General features: G+C 40.7%; 1 protein-coding gene and 1 non-coding gene across 7 annotated transcripts in view; one reads left to right on the top strand and one right to left on the bottom strand.

The window, feature by feature from the left end:
- Positions 1-22,948, top strand: part of GNPTAB (N-acetylglucosamine-1-phosphate transferase subunits alpha and beta) — an 86,042-nt gene that overhangs the window by 40,623 nt on the left and 22,471 nt on the right. For 3 of the 6 annotated variants that reach the window (XM_001155334.7, XM_063787019.1, XM_054663464.2), the window contains exons 3-11: positions 221-340; positions 1,689-1,730; positions 4,059-4,264; positions 9,651-9,715; positions 9,986-10,120; positions 19,113-19,274; positions 19,685-19,864; positions 20,079-20,249; positions 22,110-22,233. In XM_001155334.7, the coding sequence (XP_001155334.5) occupies positions 221-340; positions 1,689-1,730; positions 4,059-4,264; positions 9,651-9,715; positions 9,986-10,120; positions 19,113-19,274; positions 19,685-19,864; positions 20,079-20,249; positions 22,110-22,233 (1,205 nt within the window). The remainder of the gene's footprint in view (positions 1-220; positions 341-1,688; positions 1,731-4,058; positions 4,265-9,650; positions 9,716-9,985; positions 10,121-19,112; positions 19,275-19,684; positions 19,865-20,078; positions 20,250-22,109; positions 22,234-22,948) is intronic. The other 3 variants (XM_063787020.1, XM_063787021.1, XM_016924048.4) reach the window with 2 other exon arrangements.
- Positions 363-463, bottom strand: LOC112205166 (small nucleolar RNA U13). Its single transcript, XR_002939015.1, has one exon. It is a non-coding gene; the product is annotated as a small nucleolar RNA U13 (small nucleolar RNA).

The raw sequence follows: 22,948 nt of genomic DNA, 5'->3' as shown, positions 1-22,948 counted from the left end.
TAAGTGTCTAGCATAATACAACTCACAGAGGAGGTACTTGACAAATATTAGCCCCCCAGCTACAGTTTGAAAACATGCAGTTCTGTGATAATATGTCATGGTTGGATTACTTCTTCATAGATTTTTTTCATAATCTCTGGATTTAAACCCTGTGATATTCTTATTACCAAATATATTGGAAAAATGCATTTAAGCTGGAGGATTTGTTGGTTTGCCCTAGGCTTTGTCTGCCTATGCCGATTGACGTTGTTTACACCTGGGTGAATGGCACAGATCTTGAACTACTGAAGGAACTACAGCAGGTCAGAGAACAGATGGAGGAGGAGCAGAAAGCAATGAGGTAAAACTGATTTTTTTTTTCACATCAGATGGGTAATGTGGCGATGTAATAAGGTCTGAGGGTGGCACATCTCACATATGAGCATGAAAACCCAGTCATCATGCTAATGAACTACAAAAGGATCTGGTAAAACTGATTTTTAAAAAACAAAACAGGCCAGGCATGGTGGCTCACACCTGTAATCCCAGAACTTTGGGAGGTGGAGTTGGGAGGATCACTTGAGGCCAGGAGTTCAAGACCAGCCTGGGCAACATAGTGAGACTTCATCTCTATAAAAAATAAAAAGTTTGTTGGGCGTGATGGTGCACGCCTGCAATCCCAGCTAATTGGGAGGCTGAGGCGGGAGAATCATTTGAGCTCAGGAGGTTGAGGCTGCAGTGAGCCGTGATTGTATCACTGCCCTCCAACTTGGGTGACAGAGTGAGACCCTGTCTCAAAAAAGAAAAAGAAAACAAAACAAAACAAAACACATAGTCCTGTGGGTACAAGTAAGCATGCATTAGAGAAGGGTAAGTTGATTTTCACAGTGCCATCCAAACAAACTTGCCCCTCAGTTCATGCCATTACGAGATCTTGGCAGTCATCCATCTGGCCTGTGTTTCTTGGTGCCCAAGGAGAACCCAGCCACTTTTGCCAGATACTGGCCTCACTTTGTTAGAGGATGATTTTATGACTATGGTGCTCTAGTGACAGCTTGCTCTCCAAGGGACCTAAAGACAGCGGACCCCCTCCCCCAACCCGCTGGCTGCCTACTCACTCATTTTGAGCCCCAGGTGTGGTATCTTCTTGAAATAAGTGTTTATTATGAAAAATATCTCCACAGTAAGACAGATTCTTCCCTTGAAAAATATAATAGGCCCACAGACTTGTTTCCATTTGAAAACGGCAGTAAAAAGTATACTCCCTTTATGCCTTTTAGGAATAAATTACAGACTATGGAATTAGAAACTTTGGTACTTTTTATTTAATATATGAGATTGGTCATTTTATTTACTTTATCTGGGAAAGATACAGCGGACTTCTGGATAGCCATAAGAGGTAGGAACCTGGCTGATGTAATTCCCCTTTGATTCGTTAGGAGTATTTCTTAGTACCTACTTGTTGACTTCTTTGTGAATGTCAAGAGTGCACCCCAGTGCAGGTCTTTGGCCACCTTATATTGGAGCAAATTCATTTTCTCTTTGTTAGAGGTTATATGACTTTCCCAGTGCATGAAAATGGCTGACAGCCTGGTACCATGTTTTACTAATAAAATATGAAAGTTTATGCTCTAAGCAAACCGTCTTGGTTACAGTGGGAGGTATAGTAGCCCATATGTATGTAATAAACTGTATTTGCTTTTTATTAGAGAAATCCTTGGGAAAAACACAACAGAACCTACTAAGAAGAGGTAAGCATTTTGATTTCCTCTCAAGAGTAAAAAGTGAAGGATTGAAGTGAAATTTCAGATTATCATTTGTTTTTATTGGGTACACAGGATTTTGTATTTATTATCCATATAGTTTTTGACCCCAAATTAGGTACATCTATTAGATAGGAAATTTTGCAGTGCTGAGTACATACTTGACTGAGAATTCTGGTTATTTTGCTAATCAAAGCTTCACTGCATTGGGGAGGGTTAGAGTCCCAAGATTTCCTTCTCTTTAGTTCCCTCTTGGTGCATTGTTATCTTGGTCCACTTACACTGTATCTTCTACCCAGTATTTTCATTTATAAAATTTATGTCCATCATTTACTTATAGGTTCAATATATACATCCTTATCTTTAAAAGCTGTGAAGCTGTATATTTTATGTTTAAGAACCTGGGAAGGAGATTTAGCCCAACAACAAGAACCAAATACACCTATCTTGACTTGAGTCATTCCTGACTCTGATAGGTCCGTAAAACAAGACTGTCTCACTGACAAGCAATCTCTGTTAATTGTCACCTCCCCACTTAACCATCAGACTTTTAAAAACACTTATTGATAGAGAAGATCCTGAGAATTTCAAGATCCAGAAGTGCCTTTTTTTTTTTTTTTTTGAGTTGGAGTTTTGCTCTTGTTGTCCAGGCTGGAGTGCAGTGGCGCGATCTCGGCTCACCGCAACCTCCGCCTCCCAGGTTCAAGCAATTCTCCTGCCTCAGCCTCCCGAGTAGCTAGGATTATAGGCATGCACCACCACGCCTGACTAATTTTGTATTTTTAGTAGAGACGGGGTTTCTCCATGTTGATCAGGCTGGTCTCAAACTCCCAACCTCAGGTGATCCGCCCGCCTCGGCCTCCCAAAGTACTGGATTACAGGCGTGAGTCACTGCATCTGGCCTCAGAAGTGCCTTCTAAGCTATCTTTTATGTTAATTATATAGCTTTATTTATAAACTATATTAACATTAATACTGTTTTTTAAATGGTTTTTAAATTATTTAAATAAAAGCAATGGTGCAACATGAAGAAAGATTGAGAGGAAAGTGAAAAGCAAAAACTCACAAAATTTTATAACTCTTATTTAACAACTGTTATTTTTATTCCCTTTTCATGCATATTTGAATAGTTGTAGTTTATAATCTGTGGGCAGTTTTGTATCCTTTTTAAACTTTATGTAATTTTATGTATGTATCATGTTGATGCATTATCTTCATGCTTCATATTTTCAGTTTTAATAGTTGTATAATATTCCATAAAGTGACTACTGTAATTTACTAAATGTTGGGCATTTCTGTATTTCACTATTGTCAATATTTCATGATACTTACATTTAGGTCTGTGGCATTTTCTGTGTGTGGGTTTGTTTTTCCTGTTTTGTTTCTCTTCCCTACTTGGACTGGACTAGATTCCTAAAAGTAAGATTACTGAGGAAGAAGCTTATGTATGTTTTTATGGTTCTGAATAAGTATATATGTATACATATGTGTATTAGACAAGCATACATGTATATATTACCAACTACTTTCCCAAAAGATTTGGTGTCGTTTGGAGTGACACCAGCAGTATTTAAGAGAAGGAGATTTACTGCACTTGTGCTAATATTGAGTCATCATTTTTTGAGGGGTGCTAATTTAGTAAAGGTGATAGCTCATTGTTTTCTTTTACATTTCTTTATTAAGGAAGTTGAACAATTTTTTATACTGTTTAACTGGTTATAGGTCCTACTTTGTGAATTTTCTAGCCGTGTCCTTTGCCCATCCATTTGTTTATTCAGGTAATATGTTTATTGTAGATATTTCTTATAATCAGATAGAAATATCTCATATAAATTTATTTTAGAACCATGTCACAGTTGCTTTTGTTTACATCAATGTAGTGTCATATCCAATGTATTTAGTTGTTTTCTAACTGGAATTGGTAACTTGTATCTGGTAACATGACACTCTATTAACCAGAATCTGCCTCCTTCCTAATCTGTCCAATAATGGGCTTTATTGGAATTATGAATAATCTTTAAAAAATGATAGTAATGAAGTGCTTAATTTCATGTGCATTTTGGAATTAGTAAATATTGGTGGGAATCTTATTAATGGGAGTTTGAAAGCTCTATCTTTGGAGTTGGGTTTAACAATTTTATATCATACTTGCTAACTTAATTTTTGTATCCATGAGATAAAAGTCTTCATTTGTTAAAATATTATCATTTTTTATGGGCTATAAAAAAATCTGAAAAATTTAGTAGTATGACAAGCTTCTCATTGTTGATTAAATTTCAAGAATGTAATTGTAAGCATGTTGGTGTTTCTTTCCAGTGAGAAGCAGTTAGAGTGTTTGCTAACACACTGCATTAAGGTGCCAATGCTTGTCCTTGACCCAGCCCTGCCAGCCAACATCACCCTGAAGGACCTGCCATCTCTTTATCCTTCTTTTCATTCTGCCAGTGACATTTTCAATGTTGCAAAACCAAAAAACCCTTCTACCAATGTCTCAGTTGTTGTTTTTGACAGTACTAAGGATGGTAAGATCTTTTTATGGATATTTTAAAATCATGTTATCATTGGATGTTTGAATAACAAAATTCTGAGTGGAATAGAAATGATTCATTCTTAAATGTCTGATAAACTTTTCTAAAAATGCACAAAGAGAAGCAAAACAGCTGCTATTGTATTTTGGCCTTAACCTCAAAAAGGGATTGCTGCATATATTTTACTCTGTGTAATACACATACCTTTCTGTGCTGTGATGAGGACTTTCAATCTGATATCACAATTACCTTGTTCTCTTCGCTCTGAATTATTCTAGAGGCAATTTTTCTACCATATAACTCCTCTACAAGGTAGCGTTCTGCAGTTTGGGCAGAACATACCTGGAGTATTGATTCTTTACATTCTGAAATATATGAACTGAATGTGTTTCCTCCAAAATTTGTATGTTGAAATCATAACCCCCAGCATGATGGTATTGGGAGGTGGAGCCTTTGATGGGATTAGTACCCTTATAAAAGAGATCCCAGGCTGGGCATAGTGGCTCATGCCTGTAATCCTAGCAATTTTGGAAGACTAAGAAGGATTGCTTGAGCCTAAGGAGTTCAAGACCAGCCTGGGCAACATAGTGGGAACCTGTCTCTACCAAAAAACAACAACAACAGCAACCAAAAAAACACACAGCTGGACATGGTGGTATGTGCCTGTAGTCCTAGCTACTTGGGAGGCTAAGGCAGGAGGATCACTTGAGCCCAGGAATTCAAGGCTGAGCAGTACTCCAGCCTAGACAGTAGAACGAGGCCTTGCCTCAAAATAATAAATAATAGCAAAAGAGACTCCAAAGAGCTCCCTCTGCTCTCCACCATGTGACGTTATGAGAAGATGCCATCTGCAACCTAGAAGAGTACCCTCACCAAAACCCAAGCGTGCTGGCACTCTGATCTCAGACTTTGGCCACCAGAACTGTGAAAAACAGATTTCTGTTATTTATAAGACAACAGATGATTTGGGCAGATAATGGAATTAAAATGGTAATTCCTGGCATAAAACTGCACCCACATCCTTAGAGATCCCATTCTCCCACTTGACCAGTGTACTGCTGAGCCCATAACCTGCGTCTTCTGCTCTAGCCTCTTGTCTGTCTCATTCCTCCTCTGCATGGATTGTCTCTATTTGGAAGGTCCGTGGTTTTTATGTGTAAAATGAAAGCTGCCGTGTTCCCTTTCCAACACCAAGTCTAGTTCTCTAGCTCCCATTCTGTCAGTGTCATACCTCCCAGCTTAAATCTTTGGAACCATCTTTGACTCCTTACTTTTTACATCTATAACTAATAATTAACTTCATCCTATGACTTGCTTTTTTTTTTTTTTTCCACATGATTCTTAGGTTCTTACCTTACTTATTTCCTCCACACCAGACTGAATTCCCTCACACAGACTCCAATAATAGGACTCCTGCTCTGTCTATGTAAAGTCCATCTCAGTCTGTCTGGCACACAGGTCTCAAATAAATCTGAAAACCCTGATTTTATGTGTTCACTGCCTTTATGAAAAGAATAATATAGCAGTTCATGTTTGCTTTTCACATGGATACAAACTTCTCTTCCTGGTGTTTGGGATTCAGCTTTAATTGCCTTGATTTTGTCAGTTGATCCCCACATCCCTGCCCTCCCTGCATCACATTGCAGCTGTCAGTGTCTTCACACATGTGCTAGGCCTTGTGTCCCACTGCCTGTCCCCTTCCCCTTCCCTCTCAGTACATCCCCTGCTTCGTCCAGCCCCACTTCAAGTCCTCTCTCCTTCATGAAGCTCCTGGACTAATATATTCACAATGATTTTATTTTTACTTTTCTGTATTTCTGTAATACTTATAATCTAACTCATGACTTTAGGTTTTGATTGCACAGGAGTTTATGGTTTTTCTCATGGAATTTTTTTATTGAACAGAAAACTTACCACTCACCAGTTTATATCCTGATCAGTGTCTAACAGTGCTCGCTTCCTGATACTTAACAAGTTATTTTTAGTTTGAGGTTGGGTGTGGTGGCTCACGCCTATAATCCCAGCACTTTGGGAGGCCAAGGTGGGCAGATTGTTTGAGCTCAGGAGTTCAAAACCAGACTTGGTAACATGGCAAAACCCTGTCTCTACAAAAAAAAAAAAAAAAAAATTAGTCTGGCATGATGGCATGCACCTGTAATCCCAGCTACTTGGGAGGCTGAGATGGTAGGATCGCTTGAGCCTGGGAGGTTGAGGCTGCAGTGAGCTGAGATTGCACCACTGATCTCCAGCCTGGGCAAGAGTGAGACCCTGTCTGGAAAAAAAAAAAGTTATTTTTAGTATGAAAGGAAATGTTAACCTTTCCAAGTATAAATGTCTGCCCCTTCACTCTATAGATCCTGAACTGATTTGTACCTCAGCACTCACATATTCGAACTGCAGCCTGGAGCTGGGTCTACTCAGCATAGTAGTTTTTCCAGTCAAGCTTATACTTTTTGATTTATAGCAAACAAATTTCCTCCAGTGGCAATTCATTTTACCTCTAGACTAAACTGACTTTTAAAAGGAACCACAGACTGCTTCCTTATAACTTTCTCACGTAGGTTAAAGTTGTGCCTCCTATGGTCACACAGAACTCATGTAATCCCTCTCCCTTGGGACATTTTATTTTCCTTTCTTTGGCTGTCTCTCAGGGACTTGTCAGTGTCCCAGTTTGCTCTTCTCAGATTACTTTTAAAATGTGTCAATGGGAAGTGAACATTCTATTTTAGTGTGGTTCCGTCTTGGCAGGGAGAGCAGGACTGTCTGTTTAACGAGTGCTTATTAAGTGCCTGCTGTGTGCCAGGTACTGTTCCCTGTACTGAAGATACAGCAGGGAACAGATGGGCAAAAATCTCTCCCCTTACCTTGTGTTTACATCTTGGTGGAGGGAGTCAGAGAGTCAGACGGTAAACACGATAAATAAGTAGATTACATAGTTTGTAGAAGATAATGCTGTGGAAAAAAACCAAGCAGGGGCAGCAGCAGAGGAAGTGTCAGCCAGGGCAGGGGGTTGCAATTCTAATTTGGATGGTAGGGACATTCCTCACTCAGAAGGTGACTTTTGAGTGGAAATGTGAAGAAGGTGAGGTAGCCAGCAATGCGAATATCTGGGGAAAGAGTGATCTGGGTAAGTAGAATAGCCATTGCAAAGGCCCTGAGGCAGGAGTGTATCTGGCATGTTTGAAGAAAAGCCAGGAGGCCAGTGTGGCTGGAATGGAGTGAACAAGACAGAGGCAGGCAGTAGATGAACCTGAAGAAGTAAGCAGGGGACCAAATAGTGTAGGCCCTGATAACCATAACAAGGACCTGGCTTTAACTTGGAGTAGGATGAGGAATCACCAGAGGGTTTTGAGTAGAAATGTAATGTGATCTGACTTACATTCCAGGCGGTCAATCTGGCTTCTTTGGTGGAAATAGACTGAGGAGGGGCAAAAGTTGTGATAATTCAGACAAGAGGGAAGGTTGCTTAGACCAGGGAGGTTCAGTGAAGATAAGAAGTGGTTGGATTCTGGACATTTTGAAGGTCAACCCAACAGGGTTTCCTAATGACTCGGTGTTAGAGAACATCATCACCTTTTTTATTCGACGTACTTTACTTCTGTTTAAAAGCACAAAAATGTGACGGAAATTCAGTGTGGCCACAGCACATTGTTGACTCATACTGAACTCACTGTTGAGTAAAACTTATCTTTTTTTAAAAAAAAACTTATATCTTCTAATGCTCAAATACCTATTTTAGTGTATGCTTGTATAGTTGGTTTTGGTACCAAGTTATAAAGGTTTTACTTCATAGGAGATTTTATTTTGCCAGATTTGACTCATTGCTCCAAATAGTCACAAATTTGGGAAATCCATAGTCTCTTATCCAGGACAGTAGCTTCTCTGCCATCTTCCTATGAATCTGCACATTTCACAAGCATGCCTTCTGTAACTTCCAAAACATTGATAGAGGGTTCAGCAAGACCGGACCTATGACTGATCTCCTAAACCTCCCTCTGGGTTGATTGCGGCTTTGTTACCTACACCTCTTTGGTAGAATTGGTTAAGTTCTAGCCCACCTGAGCATCGAGCCTGTACGTCTTTGTTATATCCATGAAGATGACATGAGATGCCCTTAGCTACTTTGCTGAGATTACAAATACATATACCAGGTCTGTTAGGTAGAATTCATCATATCAATGGAAAGAGAGAGAGAAAAGTTTATCTGATAAAGTAATGAACTCATACTCTTAACAGCCAGTGCTTCCTTTAAAGATAAACAGTGTATTATGAAGGCTTTCCTTTCTCAGTGCTCACCAACTATATTGTTTTTTTTTCAGTTTTTGAGACCAGGCCTCACTCTGTCACCCAGGCTAGAGTGCAGTGGCATGATCATGGCTCACCACAGCCCCAACTCTGGGGCTCAGATGATCCTCCCATCTCAGCCTCCTGAGTAGCTGGGACTATAGGTGCACACCACCACACTCGGCTAGTTTTTGTGTTTTTTGTTTGTTTGTTTTTTGTAGAGACAGGGTTTTGCCATGTTGCCCAGGCTGATCTAGAACTTCTGGGCTCACGTGATACTCCTGCCTCAGCCTCCCAAAGTGCTGGGACTACAGGCATGAGCTACTGTGCCCTGTAACTATAGTACACTTGAGACTCATGCCCAGGATTGACATCTCATCTCATCAGGCTATAATTTGGAGAACCTGCCTTCTTTGTTTATCTTGAAGATCAGAATTGGAGCTTTCTGACCTCTCTTTTGTTTTCCACAATCCCTGAATGTCAGCAGTGAGTTTGTTGATCTCACTTGTCCCCATCACTAACTCTCTCCCAGTTGGGCTGTGTTACCCCCAATCCCTACCACGACTTATGATGCTCCATTCAGCAGCACCCAATGAACTGGGGATTCATTATGAGAAAACTGTGCCTCTTAAGGAACCACAAGATCCATAGTAGCCCCCGGCTGTTAACATACATGCCACTGCCTGGTGTTCAAGGGCCCCCTTTGGTTACCCTTGTTTCCTAGTACTCACCACTCCCAAATATTTTACTCTAGTCAAACAATTCTTTTTTTTCCCCGTCTTTGCGTATACATCTGTGATTTCTATCATCCTATCATTTCCGTCTTCGCATTCTAGCTTAAATTTGACTGCTCCCATGAAGAATTCCCTTTATGTCAATCACCTTTGGTATTGTGAAATTTAACATTTCAATGTACACTGATTTACATTGTTCCCCTTTTGTTGAATGGGCTAATTTTGTCTCCTTCAGCTTCCTTTTCTTTGACCATATGTTATGCTGCTTTAATAGCTCTCAGAATGTTTTCACAGTGTTCTGCCAGACACCATAGTTAAGTATTCATTAAAAATGTGCTTGTTTATTGTATTCTTGGTTGTAGTTGAAGATGCCCACTCTGGACTGCTTAAAGGAAACAGCAGACAGACAGTATGGAGGGGCTACTTGGTATGTTATTTTAAATTTAATTGCATTTTTACAATAGACTAGAATAAAAATATGAATAATAAAGCTGTTTTTCTTTGAGAATCTTTTTAATGTTTATTTTTTATCTAAGGGTAGCTTACTAATATTAATGACTGTTGATTCAAGTAATCCTAAAAATCATATTTTGAAGCTTGTGTTGTGATGCAATAGATCTTTATCAGTTTTCTCAGCTGTAGGTTTTCACCAGCCTCATGATGTGGAAAATGAGTTATGTTTTTCCCCTTATTTTAGACAACAGATAAAGAAGTCCCTGGATTAGTGCTAATGCAAGATTTGGCTTTCCTGAGTGGATTTCCACCAACATTCAAGGAAACAAATCAACTAAAAACAAAATTGCCAGAAAATCTTTCCTCTAAAGTCAAACTGGTAAGAACATAGAAAATAGAGCAATTAGCCTGGCACATTCTCATTTAATGTGTGATTCTTTTCTTGTGGTCCATTTTTTTCCCCAAAGTTTAGCTGATAAACATAAGAAGCAAAGAGGGATTCTGTTCTGCCAGAAGAGCCTCACTCCTTACTTTTAATTTGGGCAAAAATCTAAGAGTCTTATTTGGTTTGCTTGTTTCCTGGATAGAGAAGGATTCATTTGTTTAACAGATGAGCTCCTACAATGTCTCCCATCCAAGTAGTAACCAGGCCCGACCCTGCTTAGCTTCCGAGATCAGACGAGATCGGGCGCGTTCAGGGTGGTATGGCCATAGACGAGCTCCTACAATGTCTTAGGTGACATTACAGCTGCTGGGGATGCAGCAGTGGACAAAACAGACAAAGGCCCGGACGGAACTTAGGGTGTGAACAATGGAAGCATGGGAGGAGGAGATGAGGGGAAGTCATAAATGTCATCCATGCATACAGCCTGTTGTTTACCCAAAGCTTTCACTCATAAAGGTAGTGTGCTTCAGATACATGGAACATCTGCTAATGAGAACCATTCATTAGTAACTAATTGAGGGACAAATGTATTTAAAATTTATACTTATTAGCTCTTCAGGCTTGACCATTGATGCCACTTGTTAAGGTGGACTCTGGAGGCTGGCCTGGGACGTGCCTTTTCCTTAACATGTATTGTTTTCAGATCCTTTATCTGATTGACTTAGGACATAGTCCATGTGGGTGTTCTCTCTATTTGACCTTACATCAAGATGCCTGCTATTCTGTCAGAAGTGTTTCAGGTTGTAAATCGTGAATGTCCCATCTCTTAGAATAGAGAGCATAAAGTCCTTGTCTCAGAATTTGTGAGGCTCTAGTTTTCCTGATTTTATAAAGAAATGTTCTTTGAGTTCTGCCACTGGGTTTAGCTTACCTGATTCTTACTTCCTCCTGTTGTATGTCATTTAACAATTTTGAGGGCGAAAGGATGAAGATGGAGTAGTGGTGGGGGAGCTGTGATTAGAGGTGACTAGAGAGCCGTTTTTACTCAGTTCCTGTCTTAACCATGTTTTTATATGCACCCCCCCAACCAAATTCCTTTTAACTTGTTTCTCCCTACCCCAGACCAAGTGTTTTACTGTTTTATGATACATTGTATTATCCTTGTAATACAATGGTAATGTGAATAACCACTTATGAATTTTTTACTTTTTTCATATTTTTCTTCATAACTTTTTTTTTTTGGAGAGAGTCTTGCTCTGTCACCCAGGCTGGAGTGCAGTGGTGTGATCAGGGCACACTGCAACCTCTGCCTCCCGGGTTCAAACGATTCTCCTGCCTCAGCCTCCAAATAGCTGGGATTACAGGCATGCGCCACCATGCCTGGCTAATTTTTGTATTTTAAGTAGAGAGGGGGTTTCGCCGTGTTGACCAGGCTGGTCTCCAACTCCTGACCTCAGGTGATCCCCTCACCTTGGCCTCCCAAAGTGCTGGGATTACAGGCGTGAGCCACTGCTCCTTGCCCTTCATGACTTTCTTTATTGTACTTTGAAATACTGTAATGCCTGGCTATATTAGAGTTGAATTTGTTCTTAAATGCAGTTATTTTAGAATAGGTAATACATCTCTCCTTCCTCTGAGTTATTTTTAGTACTGATTTGGACAGATAAAACCATAGATTAACTTTCATTTCAGCCAATGTTTATTTGACTTCTTGGCTTCCTGGTTATTAGTTCTAGAATTATAGACACATGTATATCTGTACTTTTGACCACGAGTTCAACTTGCTTATGTAGACAGAATGGCATTCTTGATTCTATTTATATAATTTCAATAAAATAAATGCTGAAAAGAAAGAAGGTTCATTCCACTTCTCCATACTCCACTCTGTTTGAATATTCCACATCACTTGGCCTGCTGCAGCTGCCCACCAGTGCGGACTGCTCTCATGCGTCTACTGGCGGATGGGTGTGTGCTGCCAGAGAATGCCAGTCCCGAGTCATGGTTGACACTTCAGCAAACTATTTTTGGGTGGCATGTGTGGTATAAGCAGGTCGAGGTGGAGTGGGGTAGCAATTTGAATTGAACAGGGAAAACCAGCAGGCTCCAGGTGTGGTGAGACTCCTTTCCACAGTTCAGTCTCCCAGTCAGAAATTTATTTGGATTTTCAGAGTTGTCTTTGTGGAGGCCAGCACCTCTCAGAGCATCAAGCTAATCACACATAATGTTCTTTGAAGGTTGTTTTCATAATTCCAACACCTGTGATCAACTTCAGGGACTAGGACTTAAGATTTTTAGAGACTAGAGAGAAAATGAGAAAGAGGAAGAACAGACGCAGTGTCAGCATTTGAGTCCAGGCCTCGAGTGACTTGCTTTCCTTAGGCTTTGCTTCCTGATTACATTATGAGTACTCTGAGAATGAAGTTTCCTATCACTGCGTTCCCAACCAAACAAAACACCTTTTGTGTGTATGATGAGCTCCAAATAAGAGTTTATACAGAGTGCCATGAGAACATCTGGGCTTTAGGTGTACTTGGGGTCAAGGCAGGCTTTGCATAATAGAAGCATTTTAGCTGGGCCCTAAACAGAGCAGCCATTCTCCCAGCAGAGAAGGGAGCAGAAGAGACCATTCTATGTAGAGGGAACAGCCTGAGCAAGAGGGCTGGAGGCCTGAACATAAATGGTGTTTTCAGGGAACCAAGGCAATGGTTTCTAGCACAGGCAGGGATTTTGGTGAGGATGAGATTGTAAAGACAGGTTGAGGCCAGGTTGAGAAACGTCTCTGTTAAGAATACTAGACTTTTTCCTGTAGGCCGGGGAAGGACACAGTCTGATCTGCTTCTAAGGAACATACTAGGGAAAGGTGTGGTAGGAAAACCAGCTCAGCTGTTGCTGTATAGCCCAGTAAGACGTTCCCATGCAAAAGTTGCTTGGCAGTGGGATGCCAACGATGGAAATGGTTCCAGAAGCATCTGAGAGAAACACTCAACATCACTTGGTGACTTACAAGCTATTCAGGAGGAGGAAGGGGAGAATGAAAGGGGAGGTGGACCTTTCTGGTGAAGATGGAAGTGATGGAATTAACCACACTCAGAGCTTCAGTGGCAGAAGCAAGTGTCTTTTGGAAGGAGACCCAGAGCTCAGTTTCGGATGTGTTGCATTAGGGGTGTACGTGGCATGTCAGAGGAGAGGGCTGTTAGACATTGGACTTCAAGACTTGAACTGTTGAACCACTTTGCCCTCTCAGGTTCCCCCAGGAGGCCTTTGCCATGGCCTGTGGCCCTGGAGCCACCTAGGGCTCAGCTCAGCTCTGCCCTACAGATTCTCACTAGGCCACGGGTGTCTCAGGACAGGTACTGCCCTATTCACCTTTTTACCCTTAGTGATTACTTGGCACTTAGGGGGCTGCTTAAGGAATGAGCCATATGAGGCAATATCTTGGGATATATAGGGAAACATTTTCAGCAGTATGATTATTCATAGGAGTCACTCTAGGCACAGAAATGTGTCTTTGCACATTGTTGTATATACACAACTAGGCCTTTGTCATCCTGTTTAGAACAAAACCCGAAGTTTTTTGTTTTTGTTTTATTAACTGAGGCAGGAGTGTAGGACTTGAAAATAGTTTCACTTGTAAGATAATGGATTTGAATTCATAAAATCTTTTGACTGTAGTCTTATAAATCAGTCTTTTCTGTAAGAGACTTTCTAATTTGAAATACCTTGAGGTGGGTCCTTTAATAATCTGATTAATTACTCTCTAATTTATCTGTATAATTTTTGTGTATGACGGACACAGAATTCACCTTTTGATAAATCAGATCATCAGTCCTTATTTTCAGATCCCTCTAAATCATTTTGTATCCATAGAACATTTTCATTCATGGTGGGTTTTTGCATTTATTTTTTGATTTTTGCTTTTGTTCACTTCTTTTTTAAACATATTTTAGAGCAAGTGGGAAATCTTCCCAAAGCTGTCAAGTGAATTCTCATGCTAAGTTTCCTTCAATTATAGTAGTTGCTGAGTGAGTGTGCAAAACGTGGAGGAGATGTAGACCCTGCCCTCAAGCATTTATAGTCACATTTTGGAAGCAGCGTGTGTGTATAGAGTTGGCAGTTGGAAACAGGAAAGGTCTGTGTGGGTCAGAGACATGGGGGAAGTTTTCAAAGAGAAAGAGGCTGCACTGGGTTCTTGAAGACTGAACAGGTGGTTTGTGCAGGCAGGATGGGAACAGCATATTGTCCTGCATGGACTCTGCCCCCCTCAAAGCTCTGGTCAGGGCCTAAGGTCACAGTAAATTGTCATAATTTTCTACTAATGCCCTTTCTTTTAGATAATTCTCTGAAACCACCATGTGCACTTGTTCTTTTAAAGCATGGTACCTTTTTCTTTTTTTGTTTTCTTTCTAAAATAAAGATGAAACAACCAACTCTGAAACTGATTAAGTTTTAGAAAACCACCAGGACATATTAAGATCTAGTAGCGGCCAGGCATAGTGGCTCACGCCTGTAATCCCAGCACTTTGAGAGGCCGAGGCGGGCAGATCATGAGGTCAGGAGATTGAGACCATCCTGGCCAACATGGTGAAATGAAACTCCATCTCTACTAAAAATACAAAAATTAGCTGGATGTGGTGGCGTGTGCCTGTAATCCCAGCTACTCGGGAGGCTAAGGCACGAGAATCACTTGAACCCAGCAGGCGGAGGTTGCAGCAAGCCGAGATGGTGCTACTGCACTCCAGCCTGGCGACAGAGTGAGACTCCGTCTCAAAAAAAAAAAAAAGAAAAAAAAGATCTAATAGCTTTGAATTGTTGAATCACTTAAAGGCACTAATTTGGTTTTCAGTTGGTGTTAGCAGACATGTGGGGTTTTTTTCCTAACAGATTTTTAATGATTTTAAATCAAATGAATCCAAAATGAAAGTAGATTACACCTTCTGAATTTGTAAGCACTTTAGAGTTGTTGGGAATGTAACTTCTAATAGGAAAGCCTTGTTATTTTGGATTTGCATGTTCTTCTAGACCAAATTTTCTCCACCTTTGCACCATTCACAGTTTAGACCTGTTGCCGCTATCCTTAGGGGACTGTCCTATGTATTGTAGGATGTTTAGCAGCATCCCAGGTCTCTGTCCTTCGGGAGTATTTGCAGATATGTGATTGTTTAGACAACTTGATGCAGCCTTTCTTTTTGGCATTGAAAAATGACCAGTTTGATATCATGATTTTTAACTAAGGCTTATCTTAAAATACTATTTTGTCTGCCTCAAAAGGATACCTTATCTTTTGCACTCATTATTTTTGCTTGACTTAAAAACATGCACTCAAACTTACCTGTATTTGTTGGCTACTATTGTTTTTAAAGCCAATTTTTAAATATAGGCTACAATGCTGAGAACAGTAGAACGAACTGTTTAATATTCTCACTTATAATAAGCAATATTTTAAAGTGGCTCTATGTATTTTATATTAATATGCTCTAATCTTGCCTTGATAATCATTTATAGAATTTAAAAGTGAAGATTATTTACACTGCTTTTTCAATTCTTATATCTTGTGACTTGGTCAGTTATACTGAATTATACTGAATTTAATACTCCTGGGATTGTTTTATCATCCCTGTCCTATGTTATACAGTGTACAAAATGTAAAATGTTAGATTTGCTTCCAATATATACATACGTATGTTCATATTATATCTAGAAGTTTGTGAAGTATCAAGCACTTGAAATCTGGTTTCCATATCTGTCATGCCATTGAAATTGGTCTCCATTGACCTACTAATTACACATTCCACTTAATTTTGTTTCTTGTCCCTTAATTTTGATGCTTGTTGTCTTTAGAAATATACCAGAATTAACATATTTTTCTGAATTAACATTTTTTTCTTGGGTTCTACAACATTGCTTCTCCTGACCATCATCTATATTGTCTTTCCTTGACTCAAATTGATCCACCAGTTGCTCAGTCGTTGTAGCCTACCCAGGCCCTGGCCTCAGCCACCATTTAGTTCTCCCTCTGTCTGTCTTCCCTTGCCTCATACTCCTACAAGTACCAGGTGTATCAGTCATGTTGTTCTAGATGATGCTGCTAGAACAAACATTCTGGAATCTCAATGGCTAAAAACAACAAAGCTTTATTTCTTAGTCATGCTGCGTGTTGTTCACTGTGGGTCTGTAGGGAGTGGGTATAGAAGTTGTTCCCTTTTGCAGAAACTTATAATTTATGTAAATTTAAAATTTAAAATAAGATGCCATATATGGAGGCAGTTGCCCACAATTGCCCAAGCCACAAACTCCAGCCTTAGGCACAAACTACAGCTGCTCTTCTCACACTACCTTCTCTCTTCTGACAAAAGTAATGATGATGTCCAGGATTGGGGTGCCACCTAGTGGCTGTCAGAGGGTACTTCCCCACCCTTTTTACAGTGGCAGAAAATCTTTCTCATACATATAAATATTACCTTAACCTCATTAATCTTCATCTCTTTCCGAATTATTGTATAGTTACTATAGACAAACCTCTTCTTGCTCTTTTATGCATATGTAATTAGAAACCAACCCTAGGCACTAAAAAGAATAGTTTTAGTGATATACCTTCTTATCAAACAAAGAGCCAACACAAGTTATGAAATTAAACTAGACACACCCCTTCTTCGAGGTTACGCCAAGCCAGTGCCTGGGCCTGAAACTGGCCTGCAGCCCCTCAGCTTCGCCCACTGCCTTCCGACCCTGGACCTTCGCAAAGTGAACGAGCTTCGGGACTTCGTGAAAATGTATAAGCAGGATCTGAGCATTCTGCATACCAAGGAAATGTGCTTTCTGAGGGAGCAGGTGGAGAGCATGGGGGGTGAAGTACCACGTGCTACTCAGAAAGCTATTATAAATCAGAAGAAAATATCAAGGAATTAAAAACAGGTAGTAAGAAGGTGGAGGAAAACATAAGCACAGACGAACTATCAAGTGAGGAAAGTGATCTAGAAATTGATAACGAAGCTGTGATTGAACCAGACACTGATGCCCCTCAAGAAATGGGAGATGGAGGTCAGGCCCGGTGGCTCACACCTGTAATCCCAGCACTTTGGGAGGCCGAGGCCGGCAGATTGTATGTCAGGAGACCAGCCTGGCCAATGTGATGAAATCCTGCCTCTACTAAAAATACAAAAAATATTAGCTGGGCATGGTGGTGCTTGCCTGTAATCCCAGCTACTTGGGAGTCTGAGGCAGGAGAATCACTTGAACCCGGGAGATGGAGGTTGCAGTGAGCCGAGATCACATCACTGCACTCCAGCCTGGACGACAGAGTCAGACTCCTTCTCAAAAAATAGAAATAAAAATAAGTAAATAAATAAATTGTTCTAGAATAGTGACTTTTTCTCTCCAGGGAGCCCTCAGAAATGCTTTGGGGGTGCTGTGAGAGGGAGGAAAGGGACAGGAGAGGCCAGAGGGTAGACAGGGACCCAGGCAGACTACTAATCCCCCTGTGTGGCCTGCCTCCCAGCACCCGGCACATATGCTGAGGCAAGTTGGTGACTCAGTGAGAACCAACTTAGTGAGTGCTAAATATGTGCCAGGCACTCACTAAGTAAAAGAGGTGAAAGAAAGTGATGAGTCAGGAAGACAATTACATGCATCTGCAGGTGCTCACACATGCACCTGCACCTAATCTGTGAGAAGAGTTAATGGCCTACATAATAAGGGGAAAAGATATAAATGAAATTTCTAACTCTCACCTCTGGTGTTCTGGACTACATACGCTCAGGAAACTGCTTAGAAAATGAGCTAAGAATAGTCATGCAGCAAATAGAAGAGCTCAGAATAAGCTCATAATAAAATTTGTGTTTGCTTTGTTTTATAGATTGAGAAAGCCGTAAGCTCTTTTAGAAGCACTAGTTCAGCAGAAGGATTTTACTGTCCTACATTTGTGGTTTTCAGGCCTCTCCCCTTTTCCTGAGTGATGAAAGCCTCTTCATAGGAAGTTGTGTGATACAGAGTCAGAACAGAAAACAGATAAAGAGTGGTGTGGACTTTGGTAGGGGTGGCAAAGCCTGTTTGTGGAACTTGATGTTTGTGATGTTCACTCTTAGATTTATGATTGCCCCAAAAGCTTTGCCCCAAAAGGTAGTTTTCCCATGGAAACACTTCAGGCAGTCCTGCCGAAGGTGCTCCTCCCAGGCATGTGGCACAAAAGCTGTTCAGACACCCCACTAGCAGATGTACTTGTCACCAATTCCAGCAAGGTTAATTACATTGCAGATTTTTTGCCCAATATAAGCAGATTGGTAATATTCTAGAAGAAAAGTCACAGAACTGTTGGCCAGCAGGTGTACTTGCAAAGAAGTCAAAAATCATTTGAGCCAACATTGAAAAATTGGGGAGATTTCATACAACAGTTGGGGATTCTTGCCTCTCAGGAGATCTGGCAGCACTTGGTGCCATTGAGTGGTTGCAGCTTTCAGATGGCTCTGAGGTGTCCAGTTTGCCACTGCCTTTACCATTCCTTCTTGTTTTTAGACGCCTATTTTTTTAACATTCATTTGGGAAATGCATCTGGTCTGTGTAGGTCTTTTTGTTGTGTTTTGATATTGTCTTACCATTTCAAGATTAAAGATCAGGCCAGTTGCAGTGGCTCACGCCTGTAATCCCAGCACTATGGGAGGCCAAAGCAGGTGGATCACCTGAGGTCAGGAGTTGGAGACCAGCCTGGCCAACATGGTGAAACCCTGTCTCTACTAAAAGTACAAAAGTTTGCCGGGCGTGGTGATGCAGTCCTGTAGTCCCAGCTACTCAGGAGGCTGAGGCAGGAGAATCGCTTGAACCCGGGAGGCGGAGGTTGAGGTGAGCAGAGATCGCGCCACTGCGCTCCAGCCTGGCGACAGAGCGAGACTGTGTCTCAAAAAAAAGGAAAGATTAAAGAGCAGACTGGGAATTTAAAGATGCTTCATCCTTGAGATTCAGTCTTTTCATGTGTAATCCTCTTGTTATTTGATAGTTGCAGTTGTATTCAGAGGCCAGTGTAGCGCTTCTAAAACTGAATAACCCCAAGGATTTTCAAGAATTGAATAAGCAAACTAAGAAGAACATGACCATTGATGGAAAAGAACTGACCATAAGTCCTGCATATTTATTATGGGATCTGAGCGCCATCAGCCAGGTAAGGGATGCACAGAAGCTTTTACAGCCCAAATCAAAGGTTAAGATGTTAAAAATGTATAAGTTACTATATTAGAAGAGGGAAGGGGACTTACAGAGAGGTGAGTTGATTGGAATTTTTCTAATTTTTCAGTCACTGCCATTGGTTTGGTATTAACTGAAGTGACCTAGAATCAGATCCAAGAACCTTCTTTATAAAGTATGTTAGAGAAATGCTGTCTCTTTGAATTTTGGGTTTAAAAATATATATACTGAATCTTTTGCATTTTTTGTAATGTTTAAAATTAGGACTCCATCTTTAAAAGTCTGCCAGAGCACCTTGAGAGCAGACGGGCAGAAGGAAAGGACAAAGAGGAGGAGGTATGACTTAAGGGGTATTTCACATCTTCATATGCCAAGTGTTTTTCTCAGTCTAAGCAGGATGAAGACATCTCTGCCAGTCGTTTTGAAGATAACGAAGAACTGAGGTACTCATTGCGATCTATCGAGAGGCATGCACCATGGGTTCGGAATATTTTCATTGTCACCAATGGGCAGATTCCATCCTGGCTGAACCTTGACAATCCTCGAGTGACAATAGTAACACACCAGGTACAGGACTTTCTAAAAATTACGAGACTGTGATTTCTAATTCTGCTCTTTTAGTGTGGTACAGGGATTTCCATAATTTCATTCCCTTTATCCTTCTACCTCCATTTCTTCCTTTCTCTAGCTCTTCATTGCCTTCCCTTCCTTCCTTTCAAAAACTAAACCAAACCCAAACAGCTCTCATTCACTCTCTTTTTTTGTTTGTTGTTGTTAAAAGGATGTTTTTCGAAATTTGAGCCACTTGCCTACCTTTAGTTCACCTGCTATTGAAAGTCACATTCATCGCATCGAAGGGCTGTCCCAGAAGTTTATTTACCTAAATGATGATGTCATGTTTGGGAAGGATGTCTGGCCAGATGATTTTTACAGTCACTCCAAAGGCCAGAAGGTGAGTGCCTAAGAGGAGGGGGGTTGTCTAGCGTGGAAGTCACTTAGCAAATCAGAAAATCAGTGCACATACTACTGTAGTCAAATATCAGGCCAGACATGGTGGCTCACACCTGTAATCCCAGTACTTTGGGAGGCGGAGCTGGGTGGATCACTTGACCACCTAGGGGTTTGAGATCAGCTTGGGAAGCATAGTGAGACCCCTGTCTTTACAAAAAGTAAAACAATTATCTGGGCCCGGTGGAATACTCATGTAGTCCCAGCTGCTTGGGTGTTGGGGAGCCGTGGGGGGAGTAGGGGGTCACTGGCCAAGATGGGAAGATTGCTTTAGCCTGAATGTTGAGGCTGCAGTGAGCTGTGATTGTGCCACTGCACCCCAGCTTGGGTGACAGAGTGAGAACCGGATCTTGAAAAATAAAAAAATATATATAGATATATGAGATCAAATAATCATTTTTGAGTGCTAAGCTCAGAAATCAACAATTAAGAAGTAAGAACACTACAGTTAGAAATTTGCTTTCCTACATTCTTAGACACCCAGGACCCACACTTTTTCCCAACCATCTCAATTTTCTACTACAATAGCAGAAAAAGGAAAATCACTGTGAAACAGAAAATCATGGTTAGAATATCAGCAAAATGGCCAAAATAGAAAGTTAACTCAAGTTAGTGCTTAAAGCTATAGATGTAATTTCATTTAAGGTAGCCTGTTGCACTCTAACTTTGTGAGAGGTGGGATGGAGAAGTGGTTAAGAGTACAGACTTGGGGGCCAACTCTTCAGGATGACCTTGGGCAGTGGCTCTACCTCTGTGTTTTCTGGCATAGTGAGGAAAGTACAAATACCCTTGTAGCGTTGTTAGAAGGGTTCAGTGATAAGTTAGAGACTTATCACGGTAAACTTAGAAGTTATAAAACTCTGCAACTGTAAGTGCTAATAACACAAAACTACTTTGTCTGTAATTGTTTATGCTACCCAACCAGGCCCATTCTCCTGTTCCCCTATTGAGTTGTCTCCTCTATATCAGACTGTAGGGCTCAAAGTTGAGCTTGTGGCTTAACAAGGGGACAAACAAGATCAATGACTGTGTGGTGCTTTTCCTGCTGACAGGTGTGCCTTGGTGCTGAGGAGTGTGAGCAAAGGAGGCTTAAATCAGATAGGATAGGGAAGAAAGCCCATCTGAATTGACATGTACTGTGAAGAACAAGTAAGAGTTAGTTTAGGTTAAAAAAGACATTCCAATTAGAATATGCAAAGGCACAGAGATTTTTAAAGAGGAGTGTATTTTTTTTCAATGATTTTAAATTTGAAAAACCATGTACCCCATCACTAATTCTGAGAGCAGGTGAATGCACAGCTCAGAATGCTATGCCAGTTAATTTATCACAGGGCCTTAAGCTTGAAGAGAGAGGATATTGTCTCTCAGCCTTGAGACCAGATTATGCACAAATACACTAATGAGCTACTGATAGTTACAGAAAAGCAGTGACTGTGCATACTTCCCACCAGCTTTGACATGCTTTGGTACTTGCAGTCAAGTCTGGCATGGTGCTACTTTATTTCATAGTAGATTATCAAAGCATGTTATGAAAGACTAATCCATGAGTTGAATCCTTGTCTGCTTTCCTTGAGTAATGGAAAAAAAGTAAATACGCTCAGTAAGAACGGTCAACGCAGCAGGATCTAAACAATGACTATAGGTACAGGCAAACTTAAAGCACTTGTGAGTGTGAACGCTGAGCCCTTTGAAAATTTTAATCTTTCTAGAGACTTAATTTCTTTTTATAAAGGGAATCTTAACTCAAGAATAAAATGTATCAGAAGCCAGAAGTCATTTTATTTTCTCTTTGGTTTTATCGTAGGTTTATTTGACATGGCCTGTGCCAAACTGTGCCGAGGGCTGCCCAGGTTCCTGGATTAAGGATGGCTATTGTGACAAGGCTTGTAATAATTCAGCCTGCGATTGGGATGGTGGGGATTGCTCTGGTAAGGATGTGTTAAATTGTAATTCGTTCATTTTTATGGAATATTTTCTTCTTAATCATTATTGAACATGTGCTATAGACTTAACCAAACATTCTTTATGTATTAATAAAGAATCAGTAATGCTGGGCATGGTGGCTCATGCTTATAATCCAGTGCTTTGCAAAGCTGAGCTGGGAGGAGTGCTTGAGGCCAGGAGTTCAAGACCAGCCTGGGCAACATAGTAAGACCCCATCTCTATCAAAAAAAAATTAGCCAAGTGTGGTGGTGCAAACCTGTAGTCCTAGCTACTTGGGAGGCTAAGGCAAGAGGATCATTTGAGCCTAGGAGTTAGAGGCTGCTGTGAGCTGTGATTGCACCATTGTACTCTAACCTGGGCGGCAGAGTGACAGCCTCTCTCAAAACAAACAAACAAACAAAATCAGTAATCAATGGACTCTTTGGAGGTGGTAATTAGTGCCCTCATGTGGCCCAGTTTATTCATTGTTGAGGGCATTGAACAAGAGAAAATACACTTGAAAATGTCTTCTTATTTAAAATATGAAAATCTGGAATACACTTATATAAATCCAAGAGCAAGAATCACTCTAACTGATTCTTATAGGAGCTCACTGCTGGTAGCTTTCAGCAGCAGATTGTGATAGGTCACAGAATTACTAAAGAGTTGCAAAAGAAGTAAGTATTTTCTCTCCTCAGCAGCTCTTCCCTCTCCCTCACA

This window comes from Pan troglodytes, chromosome 10, assembly GCF_028858775.2.
Source record: "Pan troglodytes isolate AG18354 chromosome 10, NHGRI_mPanTro3-v2.0_pri, whole genome shotgun sequence".
NCBI classification, from domain to species: domain Eukaryota; kingdom Metazoa; phylum Chordata; class Mammalia; order Primates; family Hominidae; genus Pan; species Pan troglodytes.
The sequence above is the reverse complement of the archived record's forward strand: the minus strand, read 5'-3'. Positions and strand labels throughout refer to the sequence as shown.